This window comes from Branchiostoma lanceolatum, chromosome 17, assembly GCF_035083965.1.
Source record: "Branchiostoma lanceolatum isolate klBraLanc5 chromosome 17, klBraLanc5.hap2, whole genome shotgun sequence".
NCBI lineage: Eukaryota > Metazoa > Chordata > Leptocardii > Amphioxiformes > Branchiostomatidae > Branchiostoma > Branchiostoma lanceolatum.
In genome coordinates, this window is record NC_089738.1 from 11,556,574 (window position 1) to 11,580,566 (window position 23,993).

At 41.9% G+C, this 23,993-nt stretch overlaps 1 protein-coding gene across 1 annotated transcript in view; it reads right to left on the bottom strand.

Annotated features, from left to right (window-relative positions):
• LOC136423448 (glypican-5-like) overlaps window positions 1-19,085 on the bottom strand; it is a 47,232-nt gene extending 28,147 nt beyond the window's left edge. The window contains exons 1-5 of the mRNA XM_066411591.1: window positions 18,775-19,085; window positions 18,419-18,577; window positions 8,296-8,990; window positions 4,031-4,147; window positions 3,301-3,431 (exon numbers count right to left, since the gene is read on the bottom strand). Coding sequence (XP_066267688.1) covers window positions 3,301-3,431; window positions 4,031-4,147; window positions 8,296-8,990; window positions 18,419-18,577; window positions 18,775-18,946 — 1,274 coding nt within the window. The 5' untranslated portion in view covers window positions 18,947-19,085. The remainder of the gene's footprint in view (window positions 1-3,300; window positions 3,432-4,030; window positions 4,148-8,295; window positions 8,991-18,418; window positions 18,578-18,774) is intronic.
• Window positions 19,086-23,993: the final 4,908 nt, after the last annotated feature.

Consider the following 23,993-nt stretch of genomic DNA (forward strand, 5'->3'; position numbering starts at 1 on the left):
GTCAGTTTCCCTTCTTGCCATTCTCAACCTTTCAAGAATCAGCAAAAAATAGAATGGCACAAGAAAACAGAACTTCCATAAGGACCCATCCAAAAAACATGATATTCCATTTCAAGTATTAAGACCATTTTCCCAAAGGAAAACAATTAATAACAGCAATAAGAACTTAAATGAAAAATTCAGTCACAAGATTTCATAACACAAACACATACAAAATTCTCTTTCAGTGTAGACTGAATAGATTTCAGCTATTCAGTCCTTCTCCTTTCTATATCCTAGACCAACCTGCCATAATTCAAACCCATTTATCTATAACCAACCAAACACACTCTAGATGCATTTTTACTGCCCCCATGTGACCTATGACCCTGACTGTAACCCCATAGGTGCGACATGACAAGGTTGGTCAAATCCCCTCACACCGTAGCCAACCTCTCCTCGGCTTTCTATCCCGTCGCTCAGACAGACTGGCGTCGGCACCACTCTAAAAACCTCTTCTGTCCAGCGCCGTTATGATAATCAAATTTGCTCAGAGTTATTGTCTGCCCCGCTACGTTATTGATACAATTGGTGTCGGAGAAACGACTTTGATGATTTCTGATCGCATGTTTTCTGATTGCATATTGATCACATCTTTTTTTCTTTACGATCATGACATCATGATCCTACGTCTAGACATATGTCCAGAATTGATTGTTACTAATAAAACAGGCTATCCGCCATCAAAATGACCATGCCATGATTACATATCTGATTATAGGAAAGCAGGAGGCAAACATTAGAGCTACATTTGTACAGGAAAACATACAAGAACCATTTTCCACTACGAAACAAGATCTACATTATATCCCATAAATGTTGAATTTACAATGCTTTACACTTTGTTAAAGCATTGATTTTCCAATAGACTATTCCATTTCATCAAAAAGTCTCACCTAAATTATAAAAATGGCACAACCCGCTTCAAAGTGAGCAGTCATTTTAATAAATCTGACAACATAGCAAAATGAAAAACAAGGTTTGAGCCCATAATGTTCGAGCCCGTTTTAACATATCTAAATCTTATGGGCGCACATATTTTGATGCCTGCACAAATAGGAAGACAGCACTTTGTAGTGGCTGCATACGATAGCCTTCAGTGTAGCCTGGTAGAGTGAAGGTAACAATCAGTCACCATGTGTGTTATCTATCCCGCCTTATCTCGCTACACAGGGCTGCCTGCTCTCAATACTGTACGCCATCCTCCCGCTATTAAGCCGGGCTGCGACCTTTGATAACGTCCGATTTGGGACTGGGGACAAATTCGCTTGGTTTCAGTTATGGCGCGGTCGAATTGAAGAGACAGAGAATCATTGATTCTGCATACAAATGTCCATTTTGGTCCAGTTTTTTTGTGGTGATCACGAGAGAACTGAAAATTGACATCAGTGCGAAGTGTTCGAAGCACCTTCTTAATGTTCTCTACCTCTTTAAGTACCCGAACAGAATTTTACACTGCGATGGCCAAGAGCCTAGCAGAAGCTTTACAGTTTACTGTTTCTGCCTTTTTCTTTAAAACTCTGTAAATTTTGAAATGGTTTATCAAAAATTATTGTGAATAGAAGTGAAGTAGTATCAATTCTTATCAGTTTATTCCTCATCACTAACATTAATTCTTACTAATTTGTTAAGTATTCTTAAACCTGTTCTGCCAAGAAAAAAATCAAAGATTTAATATTCTTAACACCCCTTTCATTTTGGTACTGTCCCAAACCCTCAGAACCTCCCACCTTATATAGGCTGACAAGTTGTACCACAAATTAACTTGTCACCTTGTACCACAAACATGGTCTGAGACAACTGCTAATCAGCCGTACTAATTAACAACTACAGCTGGGGGAATTCCCCAAACTCCCTACACAAATAAATATCTCCTTCCTTTGAGCAATTGCTCTGAGCAGGGAGACCAAAGAATGTGGGCTGGGGCACTTCTTTAACACCTTTTGTTCCCCATTGAAACTTCCGTGTGATACTTCATAGGCAGGTTACCGGGTAGTGACAGTGGTAGCAAATATTTTGCAGGGTTGTTTCTGTGTGGGTGCAGAATGTTGGAAAATGGCCAGCCACGGCAACAAAGGACTGGGAAAGGTCGCCCAGGGGTCACCGCTGGCTACAGGCTACATGATGGAAAAGAGGATTAGCGACTTGGCATCTAATCAGCCCAATGTCCTGTCTTCCTTCAGGTTATAATGTGTCCGAAACTTGTTTTTCAAAGTGAATAGACAACTTATTCAAGGACAGCCTCCTTTTTTTTGGAGAATGACATGCCAGAATTCTGTTTATGACCCAGTCTGTCCTTGAATTTTTCCTTCTCTAAGCACATTTCAGATGGATCACTCTTGTTGGTATTATGGGATAGTTATTTTTATATCAATATATACCCAATTGATAAAAACAGTCTTCTTTTCCCCAACAGTGTACAAAATTTTGATTTGCGAGGTTTGGAGAGCTGCCATAACCTGCTACTCTTCTGGCTTGTCTTGTACTTTGTGGGTCTAATTAATTTCTCCTTCTCTACTCTATCACACAGTGGTCTTATAATCCCTTCTCATATCATTCGGTTCAGATATTAGCTACGTGAAACCCTGTCATCTACACAACCCACCAAGACTCACACTGTGGGCTAATCTCAATTAAGACTTTGTTTACATACAATAAAATATCGTTTAAACCAAGCGTCAAGGTTAGAGCGGGGGTTAGGGTAGGTCTACAGGCAGCCGTGTTTACCCATGCAACAGTACTGTACAGAGTTCAAGTCCCACCAGTTTACCGTGTGTAACCAGTAAGTCTGAACTAACAGACCTAGACACACAGGAACGGTTTACTCAACATGTACTTGTCCAGCCAGGTTCTGTTGACTGTCTACAGCACGGCCCGCGACCTTTCTATTTTTCAAGGTCAACAGCATAGGAACACAGGAAGCCATCAGTTCTTGTGATGTTAGCCGTGAAAGGAGTGGGGGAAAGATATCTTCTCATCAATCTTTGCAGGTAGCTTTACCTACTTCAAAAGAAAGAGGATATTTCAGGCCTTTTCTCTGACGTGTCACTTGTTTGAACAGGCTGCAATTTATGGGAGTCCAGTTTCTTGCAGTTAAGGTTTGTGTCGTTTAAGATTTATGGGCGGAAGGTTTCATGTTGTTAAGATTTGCGTTGCCCAACTTTGTTGCAAAACAAGAAGTTGGTGACAGGAGAGGTGGAGGGAGGGGGCGTGCTAGAGTTCCAACGTTGACAGATAAACTGGAGAGTGAGTTTGACCTACCTTCCATAGCTCAGGCCGTTCCAGCATGTTTCTTCCTCGCCCGGTCTCACCGCGAGGCTGTCGTCGTTGCATATCGTTTCTGCCAGGTTACTGTAGAAACCTTTCGACATCGCTAGATGTCGCACAAACGTCTGGAAAAGGTCACACGTCAAGGTCACGTCATGAAATCACTGTTTTCTTTTGTCGAGTATCAAAATTATTTGGTGTTCTTTCGAATTTTCTCCAGAGCAGAGAAGTGGTGAATGTTTAACGACATCATAAAATGGTGGCTACCAGCATTCCCCCTATTTACTTATCTCGGTTACTCAACCTTAATCTTGTTCTGCTGTCCTCGTGACAAGTTTATCCCTGCACTGTCGCTATCTAATGGAAATCTAGACCATGGGAATGTACATAACACTTAGCTGCAAGCGGCTATGGGACTAAGGCTGGAATTCTTATCAAATATGCAAAAGAGTGCAACCACGGCAATACAGCTCTTTGCTTGCATTTTTCCACAGTCAACTTAAGTCATTTTCTGTAAGAATTTGAAAAGGATCACCATCCTGTAAATCTTGAAACTTTCAGTGGTTTTATTTTCACATTTTTTTCAGTGACCTCTCCATAGTGAATTCATGACACTGCGAATATGCCTCTTTTGTAGGACTACAGCATGACAGAATTGTTTCCACTGTGATGCTCTTTTTTGCAAATTCTACATGACCGTGTTGTTCCATACACAGTTCCGTACCTGTATGTGTTCATATAAGTTGGCTGGTGGTTTGTCTGCCCTTCTGACGCCTCCTGTCAGTAGAGGTTGTGAGGCTCTCCTATTTCTCTGCCTTGGTCGTCTGCAGGCCTTCTGTACCTGTAGTGGGGAGGGTGGGATGAGATTGTTAAAAAGAATGTTATACTTTGAGCAGCATTTGTATGTGTCTGTTCATCACCAAGATAACTCAAAAACAGCTGGATGGTTTGATTTCATATTTGGCGTGTTGGTAAGTTGTTACAAAAACTGGAAATGATCAGATTTTGGGTCCCCTGGCTGCTTTCCATGGTACTGCAGCGGAACTTGTTTTACTCAAATTTAATTAGGAATGATTAGACCAACCTTCTCCTAATACAACATGCAAATTTGCCATTAAAAGATACAAAACAACTTGAAACATCATTATCCATATCAACCTGAAGATTGCATTTGTATCCATATTCAGATTGATTCAACCAAGGCAAATGCAATTTATTGCATTCACCATTGTTTATAAACTTTTCCATCAACGCATTTTGTTCCAGCTGATCTAATTATGGGCACTTGTTGCTGTAAATAGCAACCGTTGAACTAGTTCAGCAAGACCGCGCTTGGGCGGGCCTAAAATGTGAAACGTGTCAACGTACGAAAGTAGTTTTGTTGTGTCTACTTTGCCCAAGTGACATATAAGTGGCATGTTACAAATGTAGCACAAATAGCCCCACACCATGCCAGCAAGTCTCCTCTGCAGTATTTATAGCCAAATACTGTGTTATTATTAGGAGCACAACCTTTATTTTCAGAACACATTGCTGGGGTAAGAGTCATAATTCTTCTTGACAATTCTAAATGTCTTGCAGTCAGTCTTCCGACTAGTAAGATATCAGTATTCTAGAAAAGACAAAGTGTCATTGAACATTTAAACCACTGAAATTGGTCCAATCTCTTGAGTATTCTAACAATCCTTCATCTTTAATCCATAGTTAATCCCTGCCCACCTACATAGTGTGTAGAGTTACACGGATGTGTCATCAAGTGGATAAGGAGCAGTCCTTTTTGTAAGCCAGTCTGGGTGCCATACTGGTTATGGCTCTCTGGGCCAACAGTTCTTTCCTCTTATATTGGCAAAGCCTAGCCAAGATAGCATCTTTTAATTCTAAACCTTACAGTACTTTTACAGGAAGTATCGGGAGTATTTAACATGATATGATATAACATATAAGTATCATTTCTCAGCAAATGAAGTTACTAGTAAGCTTTTACTGGCAGCGGTTTGTTTGTTTCTATAAGAAAGCAATCAAATTTTAGAAAAGATCTTGATCCAGCAATTTTTCAGAAGGATTAGATGATTATCAAAGAAAAGAAATTCAGGCAAAATCACTGGATCTTGCTTCCTTTTGTTACTGAGTCAGTGACTATCCTGCCAGAAATATCTGGAAGAAGGATTTCATTTCCTCAGTTCAAGTCTTGCCAAAAACTCTCAGGGAAGACTACTTGGAAGACAGGAAGCTCTAAAGATTTGAAGCAGATTTTGAGGTTTGGACAGCAGCCCAGAAACTACTTGTTTAGCAGGAAAGGAGGAGGGTCCTTTTTTATGGAGGATGTGTTAAATTTGCCGTTAACTTAATTCGGAACACACAGCCGTAAGTTTTCTTGTCAGAGAAAGGTATAATTTTGTCAGAGGGTGAAATGTAGACTGCCCCATAAAAAAACAGTAAAAGCTGGATCAGTTCAATGTTACCACAATGTCATCTTGCCTTGAAACTATCCATTTTGTAGGTTTTGAACCAGACCTAGCTACCCAAAGGTGTAAAATAAGAAATGCTACAACAAATTTAAGGTAGGAATCGTTTGGGTATAAAAATTACAATGATGCCTTTAATACTAATAAAAAGGTAAAGTTCTCTATTCAATTACATTTGTAGACTACAAAACCCCTAGCATCTTCAGATCACGTTGTCTTTATTCATTCAAGGACATTGTGGCTGTAATAATGTGTGCTGCTATTTTGAGTTCATTTTTAAGAATTGCAGACCCTAGCAGAAATCCCTAGAGTAGAACCCGCCGTCCTCATTATGCAGACTCCCTGGTCTCTGGAAGGTATCACAGGTATGAGCTGACTGCAGCCAACCCTGCTGTACTTGGCTGTACCTGGCCCCTACCCGACCTCGCCTCCAGGCAACAGCACTGCCCTTGTCCATGCATAATTTAAAGCCCATTGAGTGGCTGTAATGTCATAATAAGTCACCCTTACAGTTCCCATATCCCAGCCCCGAACCGTCTTGCAAACTTCATCAATGATTCACAAGAACTCCGGTAAAACCCGCCATTACGTGATTTGTTCTCCATTTTGTTTATCTTTTCAGGTCAATTCGGAAACACTGAATCCTGAGATGGGACTAAAAAACCAACATTTTTACAATGGCCTTTGTCTGTGGCTTTGTTCTTGTCCTCTTTGGCTTCAGCTGTTTGGTCTTTTGTTGGGGTATTTGCCTTTCTAACAAAGCGTGACTAGTATTGTCACCTGCATTGTTCCGTTATGAACAACCAATACATCACTGCTAGCAGTGCACAACCAGGATTGCCCAGTCAGCTTATACTTTATTGATAATACCTGAATAATGTGATTTGCGATGTCCGCTTCCGCTCAAACAACAATGTCTAGGCTGATCCGACCCAATCGTTTTCCGAAATTGATCCGAAAAATGACAGAAACAAGCTCTGTCATAGATCCGAGGGTCAAGAACCCATCTTTAATTCATTTGTTGGATCTTTTGTATTCAATGTAGGAGGTTCTAATGCTTAGTTGGTTGACAGATTATCGTTATTCTTCTCAATAAACATTTGTCACTGCCAGGTCTCATTGTCAAACAAAGAAGGCAGACATCCTGTAAATTCTGTTAGAAATCTAAGGGCATGCAGGGTTGGCGGGCACAGTGTCTGGTTTGCCATAAGTGGTCTTTATTCAGGTCAAACGAAAACAACAACCCTGATTCTACACTTAATAATATCCAAGACTGTTTCTTACTCTACCATCCTCATCCTCCTCCTTGTATTTTTGACAACTTCCTTTCAAAAACAGTCCTGTTATCCTTTCCACTAAAACACAGATGTAGGATTATAGACACACTGTAGTCTGGCTGAGTTTGCCACCCAACTGCCTTGTTAAAATTCCCTGTAACAATTTCTCCTGTCTTCATCATGTTCATCTGCAAACTTTGGCATCCCCAAGTTTTCTAAACGATTACTTTCACTTTGATAGAATTTCTGTCCGCATAGTTATCTTTTTGATGAGTTGCAAGTGATACAGGAAGAAACAGAACTGTGTCCTGTGTTCAATTTTGGCAGCATGTCATCTTAATTAGTTGGAAACCCACAGCCATCTGGTGAGACACACCCCCTACATGTGCTTCCCTCCCTCAGCTAGTCTCTCATCTCACCATCTGTCCAATCTTTTCCTTCTTCCTGTCATTTCTTCCCTACCTCCCATCTACAGGTGACTATAAGATGATTACATCCACCTGTGTTTAGCACACCTGGGTGTGAAACCCTTGTGATTTGGAGCAATCTTGTTTTGGTGGTTTACTCCTCTTGGTGTTTGTAGACACAGGGATGCTAATACCCTACCTGTAGCCTATAACCTGGTGCAAATTACACCCCACCCCTACTGTGGTACACAGGATCAGACAATTTTACGCTTTGGCTACTTCCCACAGAGGAACAGATACCAATTCTTTCAGGAATACACTGTTTGAGAGGATCACAGAAAGAACCTAAAAGGGACACATTTTCATCTATCGATATAATCTTGATAATAGGATGTGTCCCTTTCCGAATACATTTTCAAATAGAACAGGCGATTCCGTCCTCTATCTTATATGAGTATGGTGGACGACATTCATCATTCTAGATAGAGATGTCACTATTCAAGATGATATCAAAATATCTATGAAATCAAATGAAAGTCATTACATATCACCAGATTCCATAGCACACCTTATGAAATGGAAGTCCTTGGTGTATCATATTTTTGGATGGATACAAATAGTTGTCTGATTGCTACAGGTTTTCATTCATAGCTTTCTGAAGGTTGACTTCCAAGGCTTCAGGTGGGAAATACGATGTTACAATTTTGCTAACTTCCTAAATCACTAGTCCACTTACGCACTTCACATGACCCTGCCTCTCAGTCCCTTTGCATGTACTGTACTTCAATCCCTGGTAGGCTAGCAATTGGAAATACGAAGGAAAAGCGAGACATGACGTACCTTTGCGGTGAGACTGGGTCCATTCTGCATGGCGATCATGATGGATTCTGAAACCTTGTCCGGGAGGGTGGCCATGATGGTTTCCACGCTGTACATCCCTTTCATGCCCTTGGTCAGACTCTGCATGACATCGATGTAGGAATTCCAGTGCGGGTTGATATCCGTAACGCTGGCCAGACATCCGCGCATCACGTTCATGCAGTAATTCCCGCACGGCTTGATCAGCGGCTTCCCCTGGCAGTGCGAGCAGTACTTGAACTTGAGGAGCGCCTTGGTGCAGTCGCGCGTCAGGACCAGGTGGTTGGTCGTGTTCACCACTTCGACGCCGAGGTTCAGCGCCTGCACGAAGACCCGAGCAGCTGACAGCGAACGCTGCAGCTGCGTCGAGATCCTCGTCGGGAGCTCGCCGAATGGTAACACTTCCCGCTGCAAGTCCATCACGCAGTTGGTGTAGTCCGCGCTCATGTCCGTCATCTTCGGGTTCAGTAACCTCCGGTACACCAGCGGGAACAGCGTGTCGAAGAAGTCTTTCACGCTGTCCGTGACGCTGAGCTCGGCGCCGTTCACGTAAAAGGAAAGTTTTCTGTGGAATCCTTCAATGAGTGAGTTTGCCTCGATGGCCATGTTCTTGTACACGTTCCTGAACAGGTGGTGTGTCTCGTTCTCAGACTTCTGAATCAGACCGTGGAATTGTTCTGGGAACAAAGCGTCAAAACATCAACGTTAGTTTCTTCTAAGTTCGGTATTCACATATTTCAGGGAAGTAAATACATGTGAATAAATACTAGTATTACAGTAGTAAGTAGATTTCAGAAAAGTTGCCCTCCACAAAAAAGGCCTCACCACAGACAGGATAGTCTGTATAAGGCAAACTCTAGCTGTCCGGGGGTTTCTCTCCCCTCCCCGGTGGTTACAGGGCCGCGAGCGGTCACAAGAGGCTTGATTGAATTCAGGCAACAGACAGGACACCTGAAGTGAACTTAATTTGTCTGACATAAACTTTATTTGATACCATGAAGTTTTTTCTTGTTTGTTAGGATCTTACTAGACTAGTAGGTCTGAGAATCCCCTTATCAAATTGAAGTGGCATAATAATGAACAGTTGCAAATTTCTACATGCCTAAAATGGGCAAAACCACTGTTCAATTTTCACGCAAAATTCTTTTGTCCAAATAAGAGATCCACATGTGTCATGTCAGCAACTCATCATCTGGTCTCTGTGCCATGGTACAGGATGGGGTCTGGACTTTGGAAGGACAGACTTCAAAGCCTTGCCAGCAAAAAAAATCTTGGTGTGGATTCAATCTACTGTAAAACCCTTCCCATATGGCTTTAGATTCAGAAAATTTTCAAAAGGCCATTTTCAAGTTCAGAAATCCCCAAAAAGTTCTGCATGGGATTCTGGATAGAAAAGGTTAACTTATAATTCTAAACATGCATTTAAATATGAAACATTGAAAGCCTAACCATATGTTTCCTGACTGACCGTCAGGTTTACAAGATGAGGGTTAATTTTTCAAGTTCGGAAGTCCTAGAAAACTTCTGCATTTGATTCTGGATAGAAAAGTGGTCACCTATAAAACTACACAAACATTAAACCTTCTATTAAAGTCAGACCATGTGTCTTCTAAACGACCTTCGGATTTACAAGATAAAGAATAATTTCTCAAGTTCGGAAATCCTGGAAAAGTCTGGCAGGAACTTCCGGACGCAATAAGACTGCACTTTAACCTTGTGTGCGGAAGACACACCAGACGTTGGGGAATGACCTGGACTGAATGGAATGTGAACAGGAGTAGTGTTGCACACTAGGAGGGAATTCTGACCAGACTAACCCCAGGTCACCCCATACTCAGTCTGTCCCCTGATTAAACCCCATACCCTGGCCTCTTCCATGGTTACAATTTTATAAGTCATTTCAATGCAGATAATTGGGCCTCCCCCTGTTTAATGTCCAACCTTTCTGTGGTCTCCCTAATTCCCAGAGAAATTATGTCCATATGTCGGCCAGATTCAGAACTGCCACATGCACGAAAAGGCTATGTTCCCGAAAAACTCCTTTCTAACTTCATTTCAGCAAAAACTAGTATCTGACATTTCAAGCTATTGTTTGTATACTTTCTGACAGTTTTAGAAGCTTGTTTGTAAACACAATGTTATTAACAAAAGGATACACACACACACATAGCAATTACAAAAAAAAGGGCAAGTATTTTGACTATGCTCCAAATTAGGGGTTTTGAAACACGACATCCCTTACTATCTAGTGCACACTGATCTCAAACTCAAAGGAAATGTTGGTATAAACCTATCTCTCCTAATCAGGGAACGTTTAAATGGTCCCAACAGCACCTTAGGCATGTTTGCTCACTCATCTGTGCCTAATTTCACAAAGGTGAAAGGTGAACTCTAAACATGCCCATAAACTTTTACAGCAATTCTTCAGTCTCTAATCAGGTGTGCTTACTACTGTACATACACACCACTAAGCACAATAGTCTCCATAGTTTCTGCCTAAGGGCCTCTTTACACCTACGACATTTTACAGTCATGCGATCATCGTCGTGGGCGACGTCGCCGGCGACGACATTTTTTGGCCGTCTAAAGACGATCAAAACAATCGTGCGACGGCAATAAACGGGAAATCCTCGAATTGTCGTGCGACCACCTCGGACCCCGTCGCACGACGTTCAGCGGGGGGGCCTGTGACTGTGTTTTTCTCGTCTAAAGAAGAATCGTCGCCGGCGACGGAAGTGGGTGATATGCTAATAAGCCTACAGCGTGCTGTTTCCTGTCCGGGAAGGAAAGTTTCTATCGTTTTCTTTGTAAATATGCATGCAGTCAGCAATGGAAACATATTTCTCTCATCCGAAACCAGTTATTCCGGCGCGACGCCCTGCTACCAGTGGCTACTTCTCTAGTATGCCCCCGGGACATCCCCGGCGGCGGCCACGAACTCGGGTTAAATCCCGTCCGTCTCTGTACCAGCCTCAATCTCTTTCTTTGTTGAGCACCGTTCTCAATGTCTCATCTGCAGGGCAACAGTTGTTGCAAAGTCAGTAAAAGCTTCATCTTTTGACGAAAACAAGCGGTTCCCCCGCCATTTTGAATTTGAGCGCAAGAGCTCACTTTGGGTCACACGCGCACATCGATGGAATTCTGCGCCGCGGGGGTCCCGTGATATTTCTTGACCGTGTGTCTAAAGAAAACCGTCGCCTACGACGATGATCGCACGATTGTATAACATTGTAGGTCTAAAGCGCCCCTAAGCTTGCACAACCCTCCAGCAATTACAGAAGTTTTAATTTACTCGTCCTTTGATGTGACTTGGGGGTGAGGGGAGGGGGGCATCTGATTTCAATTAGCCCCAGAGGATTCTGGGTTATCTAGTCAGATAAGCGACTGACAACAACAACAGAGCTTCTCTCTCTGCTCCGATTTCTGAGGAGTCCTGTGTACCAACCAAAACAGAGACAACTTCTAACAACAGATACCCACCCCAGCTAAGCCTAAATCAAAATACATCAACACTCCTGATGGTCCCTTGCAAGATACTGTTACAGTAACCAGGCGCCACACACTTCACTTCTTTCTCCATAGACTGTGGAGCCATTCTTCTAGATTATGAGGGCTTAAGTTCTGATTCTAGTCCTTATAATAAGAAGACAAGTACTTAGACACAACATTACTTACTCCAGTAATGATATTTCAGAGATTATAAGCCCTTAGAGAAATGTAAGAAGCGAAATCCTGACAGATGGTTAGAGAAATCCCTAATACCTGACCCTGAGATGACTGCATCACAGATGATTATAGGGGATTTGGGAAAGAATCTGAAGAAGAATTTGTTCTCTCTTCTAGAGTGAAAGATTGGCTATGTACAGGGGCCACTGACAGACACATGCCTTGAAGCCAAGGCCATCCGCTAACCTTGGAAATCTATTAACGCAACGAATGCTGTATACCTTATTAATTTGGAAAAAAGGTCACATTTTTGCTGTTTGAATTTAATATCAAAATGGGTATCACATTTTTTTCTGACAAAACAGCTGAAACACAGGTAAATTGCCCACTATTCAATTCAAGTTACCATATTTTGATTGGGCAAAATTGTAAGGCTTCTTTTTCCACAAGGGGAGGGTGGAAATTTCAACTTAATGAGGCTCCTACTAAATAAAGATATACCTCAAACACAAGCGACTGACCGAAGTACAAACTTCCGCTTGCAGAATGCGTGAGGAATGCAGAGGCTTGCTAGTGATCCCCAGTGAATGGAACTGTGTAGGCTAATCCTTCCACACCAGCATGCCATAACTACAAAGGTTCCACCCCTTGCACATGTTGCATGTTTTCTGGTTCACTGACTTGTCAGAGAGAGGAGGACCCTCTGGTCTCCCCCTTCTGTTCTGGCCCTGTAGGCAGCCTGCCTGTGTTTGTTTTTGCTTCCTGTTTCTCCTTGGAGATTATTCTAGTGCTGGGTGAACGTCTCCAAGGAGGGGAGATTTGCTTGAGACATATCTTTAGCATGGAGTCATAACAACCCAGGTCTTGTAGCTAAGTGATCGCCAGGAATAGCAGTTTTTGTACCTGTCAACAACAGCAGAGCTGAACTAGACTTGAACACTAATTTCAAATTTTCAACTTTATATGTTCTGACTATTCTTATCTAAAGAAATGTCGAGTAACTCAAATAACACATGAATGTTTTGTTATTACAGTGAAATCCATAACTACTTGTCTGTGTACATGACAAAACTTGCTGATGACAGAATCATTTCAGTTCACAGAATTCACTTGAAACCATCTCAACTACTCAAGCACAGGAAAGGCCAGTTTTCAAGTAGCTGCATAGAAACCGTTATGGGTGTTCTTCTTGTTTATTTTGGACTGATAGGAATCCTAGCATATTTCAATGAAGCCACCATATGCCAACAAAAGCTTTACAGGAAAGACTGCTAACCATTTAGCCAACACTGAGTGATGCTAAGCGTTTCCTGTGAGTGCTCTACACCCTACTTTTCCCATCATATATTCCATAATAGCTTGTCTCAGTAAGTATGGACGCTTTCCTGTACATCGTGCCCCAGAAATACCCTGGAATGCCCCCAATCACTCTCTGTCACTCTGATGGTTACACGTAGGCTTCACACCCTTCACAAACAAAAAACACAAACATTGCGGACACCCTACCCCCAAACTACCCCGGACAGTTATGCTAATCTCTTCCTCGACTTTTTGTCCCAGCGGTAGTTAGGCACGGCAGGGTTTTCTCGTCCATGGTATTTGGACAAGAAAAGACTGGTGTGCAATTGAAAAGGTGCGGTTAAATGCTCACTTTCTCTTTGTACCGCTCAAACAATTCAATGTTTAAGTACTGAAGGGTTGGGAAACAAGCTCTTTTATCTCTGACCCGATGCCCCCCTCCCACCCCTTTCTTCGAAATTTGTTTGTAATGCAACAAGCCGACAGTACAGAAGATATCTTTTATTACCATACATGTAATTGCTTTGTAGATAACTACTGTAGGATGAGTGTATCTACCTAAATCATACAACTCACAATAAAAAACAAAGCTGCGCAGACTACCAAAACCCCTTGTCACCTAGTCCTGGCATCAAAAAGTTTGTCAGGCAGCAGAGGTCATAATATCAACATTTCAAGACCCCAAAATCCTTCTCACAGCACAACGGTACAAGAACTGAGACAGTAACTAATTACAGGAACTGAACTAAATCATGAGAATGGCCAGACTCCATTTTTTCTGGCAACAGAGACAGCCTGCCTTTCTGTACTGCATGATTGTGTATCTAAATCTAACTTGGTAAAACCAGAAACAACGCCTGGAGCAAAATTCTCTGTCTAAGACGGGGCTTTCATGTATCGCTAGCAGCTATACGACCCTGGCTCCGAGTATAATACCATCTGCCAACATTTGACAGGGCAAAAAATGAACCGCAGCCAAACTATCAATCTTTTTGTTCACAAAGTGAAAAAATAATGATTGGGCACCGCTCCACCATTGATTATCTTTACGTAGAGGTATCATTTTGAATGGAACTTGTAATTCTGTGGGTGTAGGGGATGTAACTGCAGCATACATTGTTGTAATACAATTTTTGATAACTACTTTTTCCAGCAAGACATTTTATCTTTTTCTCTGCTTGATGATGAAGATATGCAGCAAGAACTGATACTTCTATTCATGATTTAAAACACAGTGAGTGACTGTGCTTGAAACAAAACCACATGATACAACTTACAGTCAGTCAGTTACAGTTTTGCTTGAGGCTTCTCTCCTAAAAAAAGTGTTCCTCATTTTCTTTCTTATGACCTTTGAACTGTTGTTGCAGAAACACTCCTCAATCGTTTGCGTGTGTTTGGGGGATCAAGACAATTTTGATGAACAAGTTTGGCCAGCAATCCTACAAAACAAACACTTAATCTTTCATCCAGCTTGGCTCGATTTTCCATAACAAAATCTATTAGCAGCCAGATATGCATAATTGAGCTGATAATGATATCATTAAGCCATGGAAAAATAAACGCCTCAGAAAGTGCGAATTCCCAGTGGACTAAACAAGTGATCCCCAACTGTATGTATGTTTTGCTACCCCTGACTACAGAGTATCCAAACAGGGGCGGCCGTTTTATTTTGAAAGAACCAACCAAAAGGCTTGTCCAGTATTCAGACTTCCCCTTCCAGTAGTGGTCTGTCTGGTGGCCAAGCGATTTGTGGCGTTTTGCTCCGCTGAACAGGGGTCACACGTTGACAGATGTGGCACTTATGTGTTAGGTCATAAAGCATGTAATAGCTGATTGGGGTCTTTCTGTTAGCTAAGCCAGCTATTATACAATGCGAAACCTTATTTACTTTAAAAAGCTTTGTTGTGCCCCTCAATATCCAAATAAACAAGCCACCTAGCACTAAGCATGTCCACAAAAAAATTGGACTGAGAGACAGGATGGTAGCAACTGTTTCAGATCAGGTAGCCATGTTTCTTATGTTTCCTAACATCCAGATGTCCACACTAAGGAACATTCTCACAGTCAAATAAGAAAATGATCAGCAAAGTGTGATTCTCCCACACACCATCAGTGTTCCGCTTTCTTAGAACAAAATCCCTCTTTCTTCCAACTACATTTCTCAATACAGACGTGTTTTCTGTAACAGCACTGCTGTTTGTTGAAACTCTGGGCAAACAAAAACGTTACCAGAAGTGATACTGAGAGCTGGTTTTTGTTCTGTGAGTGGAAAATGGGTTGAGGAATTCAGAAATATGACACACAAAGGGCCTGCCCCATACCCCATGGCAAAACTCTCGACCCTCCAGACCAAACATTCCTCCCTGCAACTGAATTCTCAAGTCTTTTTTTCTAGAGCGCGGGGGAGTAAGTGTTTTCCTGGGTAAAAAGGTACTCCAGATCGGATTACACAAAAGCAGGTACACAGGATCAACAGATCAGCCTCGGAAGTCTGTGGCAATTACACCTGTAATGGCCAACCTGCCCGCGGATCAATCTTTCTTACATCCCTCGACTAATTCAAACTCATCGGTTTCCTAATGAACGCACACCATTGATCAATTAGTAGACAACACCTCCGTGGGATCAGATAACAGCCCCTCTTGGCTCTGTGACTCACCCTCAAAGTATTTGTACACAAGGACTTATTTTACGCCAGGCCACACTCGCTAACAAGTGGGCTTCTTTCCCTAGTTCCCTCGACTTGAGTTATATCAGTGGCAACAGGGTTCAGTTGACTAATTGAATTTGGCAGTAAATTCTGTCACGAAGAGGGGAAAATATGGATGTTTCGTTTCACCTCCCTTGCTGTGAACGCTGTGTGTGGCGGCGAAACCCACGCTGTCTACCTGTCGTACAAGCTACTAAATACAACACCTTCCTTTATGCCTGTCTTCCGCAGTTCAGAGAAAATGTCTGACCTAAGTCAGACAGTCGTTTCCGTATCCAGCCAAAATGCCTCCAGGCCACATGGGCCCCCTTGTGAAAAACCCTGACATATACCAGCGACTACAACCAGCACAAGACACTGTGTGTATAAAACATCTCATCCAAAACTTCCTTCCCAACAATCTAATTTCTTTTCATCACAATCGTTCGGAAAAACAACTCACAAAGGGAATTAGAATCTGAGCTGGTAAGGCTAGACTGCACATAGTCAAATCATCCGGCTGGAATGTCGTTCTGCAACCAAATCCTGTTTCCGTAGCCTATTGTCTGCACAATGGCAGGGCACAATGGTATCAAATGCCGCATATGGTCGCCCCGTACCCCCGCACAATCGGCAATCCAGCCGGGTGACTGATTGCAATAAAGCAGTGATACACTTTATGGCTGCATTATGAAAGTACAATGAGAAGAGTGCATAAAATCGGCACACGAAAGGTCAGACGAAGCTAAGATTGATAAGATGTAATGATATGGAAATGGGGTCACGATCTCCCGTTGGAGGATCGCAGGGTCCAAGGCCCTGCACGATAAACTTGTTACAGCCTAAAAAGCCTCAAATTAATATCAATAATATATGATTTCTCCCTTGTGCTTCTGTGCAACCATCCGAGGTGCGTGAATCGCGGTATATATGCTGGGAAATGACAGGAGTGATGTAGAATCGATAGTCAGTGTAATATATGGGAGATCTGTGTCAGTTACAGTGCAGGGGTCTTACTGTGCTACTGAGCTAGAACCCATGGGTCTGAACCCCAGGGGACTGAAATTAATAAAATAGATTATGCCAAACAACCTGCAATAGTCAGCCCATGTCTTTGCAAACATCTCAATACATGGTGCACACCAGTGGGAGGGCCAGGAAATGTGCACATAAATTATTCAAGTCCTCCTGCAGTGCTCTACAAGCATACTAATAAAACTTTTAATTACATTGTATGGAAGGTATATCCATCAAAACTCTGCAGCCAATAATATAGCACACGCCCCGTGTGTTGTAGTCTTGCTTTAGTTGTGTAGATTTCAAGTGTTGCTGACTAGCCAATCAAATTACAATAATGACTCACAGACTTAATCTGATTAATCCAAGTAATCTGTTGGGTGATCAAGGAGAGATCTTAAGAAATGATAGCTAAGTCTTAGAAGTGTGTCTTGTTCAAGGTTCATTATTTTTCTTGAGAGGTGGGCTTGCAGTTGGACCAGAAACCTATACAGTAAGACGCAACAGTCCCCCAAATCTTACACTACAGTGATTCTTACGGCCAATCGATACAAACCAAATCATTCTCCAATATAACTGACAGGTAGCTTATTACCGGGGCAGAGTCGCTGACCTGGGAGAGAACATTGGGTGGTAGTGGCACATTTATTACGCCAAACGCCATTCTTACGGCCCGACCAGACTCAAGGCTTCCGCCCAAGAAACTTATAAGGTTAAAGGACTTTGAACTAAGGAGCTGATAATGTTCCTGTATCTTTACCTTGGGCGCAGGAAACAAAATAAACAGGACAGCCTGGTTGAGTTTGTGTAGACTTATACATGAGTTTGTGTAGACTTATACAAACCAGATGGGGTCTGGAGGTTAAGATGGGAGTCAGATGATGACACAAACGCAGGTAATTATGACCAGGGCTTTGTCTATTAATGGTGGAACCCCTCATCTAACCCCACCCACCCTACCCCCTTTTCTGAAGACACAGCTCAATGCACATAAATCAAACAAATGCAGAACACTTTGGCGACAAGGTGCGATCTCTCCTTGTTAGCATAATAAACAGAGGTCCACATTGCCATACCTGGCTGGCTAAACATGTCCAAACTTGTTAGAGGGGGCCAAAAATACATCCTGGGGGAACTTCCCCTTCGGTCCGCACCCACACACAAACTGGGTACCTGATATGTTTAGCTACTGAATTAATCCCGGTCGCTTGCCCGGGATCCAAGAGCCCTGCCTCCCCGAATAACTCACATTGTGGTCGCAAATTGATCGTGAAACGGAACACCTCAAATATCCCTCTGAACACCCCGACCTTAAGTCAACTCGGAGAGACAGAATTACCTTAAGAAAAAATAATACGCTGGCTTTTCGACCTCACCACTACAACAGATCAAAGTACAATATGGTGAGATTTATTATAAAGTTGAGCCACAAACCTTGAAACCTGGCGGCGTTTTGCGACACTAGATATTTTAAGTAAGCGCTTGTGGACTGTACGACGTCTTGGAAATCCTTCTTGGAGGCTTCCAGGTACTTGTCTTCCATTCTCTTGGTGCAGCAAGTTTTCCCCTTGGAGCAGACAGCCAGATCGTGCCCTGTATGTGTACACACGATATAAAGCAGAGCTCCACATACCAGCATGGCTACAAGTTTCTAAATAATGCAAAATAAAATGCAACAAATTCGCACACAACGAGGGAATGGCGCCGATTAAACCTCGTGGGTCGGTACGGACTAAAACGTTACGATTGTTGATTATTTTTGAGTCTAGAGGTTAGATCGAGAGGCATACCTATGCGCGGCGCTGTCGGCACGAGGTCCTTGGGGCCCAAACTCTTGTACACCCATGCTTGCTGAACTTCTCGACACGTCGGGACTACCGCCGCGTCGTCTTGGACTTGCGAGAGAGTTCCCCCGACAAAACTGGCCACCAACACCGCCACCAAGAGTCCCACACGCGCCATGGTCCTCCAACAATCCCTCGTGAAGCCGCTGAACCAAGCTTTCCGACTGTAGCACCGTATTTAGCAAACTATAACTCGACTACCGCAGCCATAGACACACTTCGACACTCCCGAAATGACTCTTCTGGGCCAAATTGCAATAAATATTGCAAAACACCGAGGCGCGCTTTGATTGGCCGTTCCGCCTAATTAGATCAGAAATCTCGGCCACTCATTGGTCAGAATCACGGGGTTACCCCAAATATGGAAGTGCGGAGATGAAAAGGTTCCGCGGCGGGACTTTTTGTCGTGACGTCAGTGTTTGCACACCTTTGACGCATCTTTAGTGTAGGTGGCGATAAAAGGTGCGCCTTTGTCAATTTGTGACCGTTTAGCGACAGGACGCAGTTCATGGGATCCAGGTACAAGTATATCGTGAGTAATGTTTTTCCTTCCTGCATTAGCGTTTGCGAAGGTCAGTCAACTTTGGCATTGAGTTTCACTTTTTGACTTGTTGTAACAATACGACAATTCAATTAAGTCTCTTCCTCTACCTTTCTGATTCTTTCTTTCCGGTCTATCTGATAATGGATAATGCCTGTGGTTTTACACATGTCTACGACCGGGTGTAATTTGTTTATCTCTGCTTCCGCACAGCAACAACGTCCAGGAAATTTCAGGATAAATCCTGCGGTAGAACAGGGAAAAAAGGATACCACTATGCCGCATGAAATCTTGGATACTGTTTTCTTAGCGCATGGTACTATACATCATTTTTTTCTACTAGCAATGCCCCCAGAATGATTTTTGTCGGCTTTAAAAAAAAAGACCCCCTGTAGGAGAAATGCCCAGATGGTCAGCGCACTGCCAAATTCCCGTAACAGTTGGAAGTATTTAACATTATCTCTTCTTGTTGCAAGCTTCAAAAGCGACTTTTATATATAATTCTAAAAGTTATGAATGATATCTGAAGTTGACTCTTTCCTATCAAAACAAACATTAGAATAGTCAACATGTTTTTCTTCACATGGTGTAGAATAGATTATATGCCTGTGCTTGTTGAGTAGAGTAGAATATACGAGTTTCGTCTCGGATAATAATACTCTTGTTTAGTAAATTGTATGTTTTAGTTACCTGTAACCGTTTGGGGAAGTTTTGTCTAATTGTCAAGAGCAGACAACAATGTCGTATTGAATGGGAAGAAACCAAATCCATTGTTTATATTCTTGATGCAAGTTTCAAAGGGGAAGCTTGCAAAACCAATTTGCTCAAATTTCAATTAACAAATGGCACCACAACATAATAATACTGCAGTCAATTGTGGGGAAAAAGAAAACAGCACAACAATGCAAAAATCTAATTGAAGATAATGCACTGCTTTGAAGAGCTGGGTTAGTTAATTTTCCTGGGGGACTTTTGTATTCAAACTGTGTCATTGTGGTAAAAACACGCAGCGTACCCAGGGAAACACAGGAATCTTTGCATGGAATGGAGATGCTTTGTTGCTGTGGTCCTGAGGGACCATCCAACAGTTATTGGGGAGGAGATCAGAGGAGGGGGGTCCAAAAACTATCAGGACTAGGGGCGGAGAAGTATTTGTGAAATTTCTGGAAAATCTGCAGATGTTTAAGCTTGTCTTTTCAGAGACCATATGATCTTTTGTACTTAGGTTTGGGATTCCATTTTGCTGACAGGCAAAAATCTTTGGATATGATATTGTCTAAGAATGGAAAAGCAATTTATAAATCGGTGGGCCTAAAATTAAGAAGCCATTCTACAGTTTGTAGTTAAATAGGAAGCCCCACAAGAGTCTATTCCAAGTCACTGGTTGTTTGTTGCCATTGTTTAGAATTAATTCAATTTTTTTATTTATTTTGGCCATTGTCTTTTTTTCTTAACAGTACCAAAGGTGTGAAAAACAAGTAAGGCAACTCTGTGATGGGCCTAAAATTAGAAAGCCCCTCTAGAATCCATGATCCATAGGTTCCCTCGACCTACAGTACTTAGAATCTTTGCATCTGCAAATGTACTATTTTTTCCATTACATTTTTTTCTGTTAACGCTAGCAAAAAGTCTGTTGAACAACTTAGAAACTTGCTTTGCCTTAGTAAAATCTACTCTTTACTTCAGATATCTAACATTTTGGTGAAATTAAGAGTAACACAGCCTTCTCTGTTCACTCACTGTAACAGATAGCAGTTTAAAAAACCTTGTACCGCTTTAGGGTCGAAAACATCTGCATCACAAATTCTGCCCGAGACCTCCATCAAGGGCCGTATGAATGCGGAGATCCCGTAATGACATGTTGAAATGGAAATCCTTCTGGATATCTTCCTCCCCCAGACAGATAAGATAGATGAGAGAGTGATTGATCTAGAAATGAGCCCGACTAACGAGATCAAGCAAAGTGCTCTGTTGCTGACATTTATTACTCATATGGTGAATAATGCAGAATCCTGGGTCTTAACAATGCCTGATGGAAAGTGGAAATGTGATTTGGGATGGCATCAAATGTAGTACATTGAGATCAAAGCTCTGATGATGGGCATTAGTATGTGCTTGTGAGGCGATGTACAGAATTAATGCAGGGGGGAAACTCTAACCGTGGAAGTCAAAGTGGTCTGGGGCTTATCTGAAATTGTGTATGTCATTTTTTGGAAGCTTTGAACTTCATGGCTTTGTATGGAAAAGTCTGCATGAGTGATACAAAGTTCACAACAAAAATGGATCTGGACTAGTTTGAAACCTGTGACCATCATATTTCATGACTTTGCTGAAAAGAGCCACAAAGCACTTTGAGAATGCTTTTATTTCGTCCTCATTATACTTGGGAACATGGGAGAAATGCAAGAAGTATCTTCACAGTGCATCACAACAACCTTTCAGGTCTTCTGAAATAAGCACATCCAGTATGCATTATGCAAACTGTCACAGAATGTTCGTGAAATGCAACATTAGAATTTTATTTTCAAGTAAGGCAGTTTTGACTGAACATAAAGAAGCGACTGTGTTCTTTTCCAGTTTCAACTCATGGCTACAATCTCTTACAACTAAACACTAATATTCATAAATATTTTACAATTAAACAAGGCCCTTTAATAGAAATTATCATCTCCTCATGGTTTGAGGTAATGTAATAGACAAGATCACTTGTCCTTTCCTACCAACTCTGCCATCTTTGAAAAGTTAAAGTAGGAATGAATTTAAGTGTTAGTGATAAACTTAATGTCCTTCCATGTTATACTACCTTTGTTCAATCAGTAGAGAGAGTCTGAAAGACATTGAGGGGCTCAGTTCCTGCATATAGCGTACACTAAAGCGAGCGATACAGTCATCCCTAAAATTGACTCGCCTGTTGAACGTGTATGGATGTGTAGCGTAACAAGGTACCGTAATCTTTTTAGATCTAAATAGTCTCTGAACAGAAAGTTCAAACCACTTTCTAGTATTACAGTTAATCAATGACTCCGGGAAGTGGATTTAGAGGAAAGATCTAGCAGAGATTGTAACGTTTACCATCAGTGCAATAGGATGTTCTCATGTGATGTCACAGCCTGCATGCTTGTTGGTTGAATGTGGAAGAGTTAGAGATATATTCTTGTGTATTATGTGTACTTTTGTTACAATAAATCTACTTTTTTTCTACTTATGTGATAGACTATTTCTATTGTTTTCTTTTAAAACTATGGAGAAGTCTTCAAGCCTCTGTATGTGAAACCCAAAGGAGAATCTTCATTCAAATATCAGGCAATCTTTTCCATTACCCAAAAGATTATTGAAGCTTAGGAAGAAAGACCCTTATTTATCCACAAAGTAGAGATTGAATTTTGCCTAGAAACAAGATCGCTATAATCTCCAAGCAGATGTTGTGAGAGAGGTTTATAGCATTTTCCAAGGAAGACAGTGTGTCAGTAAAGATGTCCGAGTAGAAAAAGTTGCAACATGTATCTTCTTGGAGACCAAGCCAGCTGTTTTTACACCTGTGTCACAGCTTTTGCCAAAGTGACTCACCAGACATTTCAATGTTATAACGGTAGACCACTTTTCCAATCGAACCTTAATTCTGTAGCAAACATTACCCTTGTCAAGTGTACGAAGCCTCTAAACTTTTCTGACCTAGGGTCCTGCTAGGGAAACAAAAATCATCAGAATTCTGCCGGTCGCTCTTGTTTAGATTTGATCTCCCGGAGCCCAGGATATGGATGCTGTGATTGGTTTGTAGTAGACCAACTAAAAGGATCCTTATCATGGTTTAGACTTTCAAGGTCAGATGGCAAAGCTCAGGTTTTACCAAAGAAGAAAGAGTTAAAAGTCATATCATTTCACCTTGAGAGTTAGAGAAAGAAGTGGCTGTACTATGATCACATTGTTCTTAAAAGAGAAAAATGATGAAGCTTAGTTTGTGGACATCTATTAACTGCACTAGTATCTGTTCAGACCCTTGTAGTGCCTATTAAAGTGGCACATAGGGCAGCAACTTTCCTTGCAGTTTTAGTAGCAGGGCATATTTTTAGAGGGAGGGGTTGCTAGCCCTTCCCTTTAACGTGCTGGAGGCAGTTCCTAAAACATGGGACCCCATCTTTGATACATCCCTTCTGAAAGATGGTTACATGTCTCCATCCATCCCAGGATTGAACCAGGGCCTCCCAGTTAGCAACTCAGGAGCTCAACTGTGAGGCTGCTACTAGTTGAGCTACAGGGACATCCCAAACTGCGCTATAGCCTAGGGAATCTTTTTTTTAGAGAACTGTGTTCAAAACAGATGTCATGTTTTGTGGTGACACTTCTGTTTCAAACATGCCGACCCAGCAGCAAGATCTGTTTGTTTAAGTGGAGACAAAACAATGGGCATGTGGTAGGAAGTCGTGTAGACATGAGGCCAAGGAGGAACGGTTTCCGTAGTCACAGAGCATTGCAACGAGGAAGGCAAATATAAATGTCAGACGGCTGTTGACGTTTGTAATTGAACTTCAATGCACAGGTGGAAATGTCAGGAGTCGTGTTTGTATTTTTTGAATGCATTTATGTTGGTGTCAGATACAGATGGATGAATGGTATTGAATGCCGA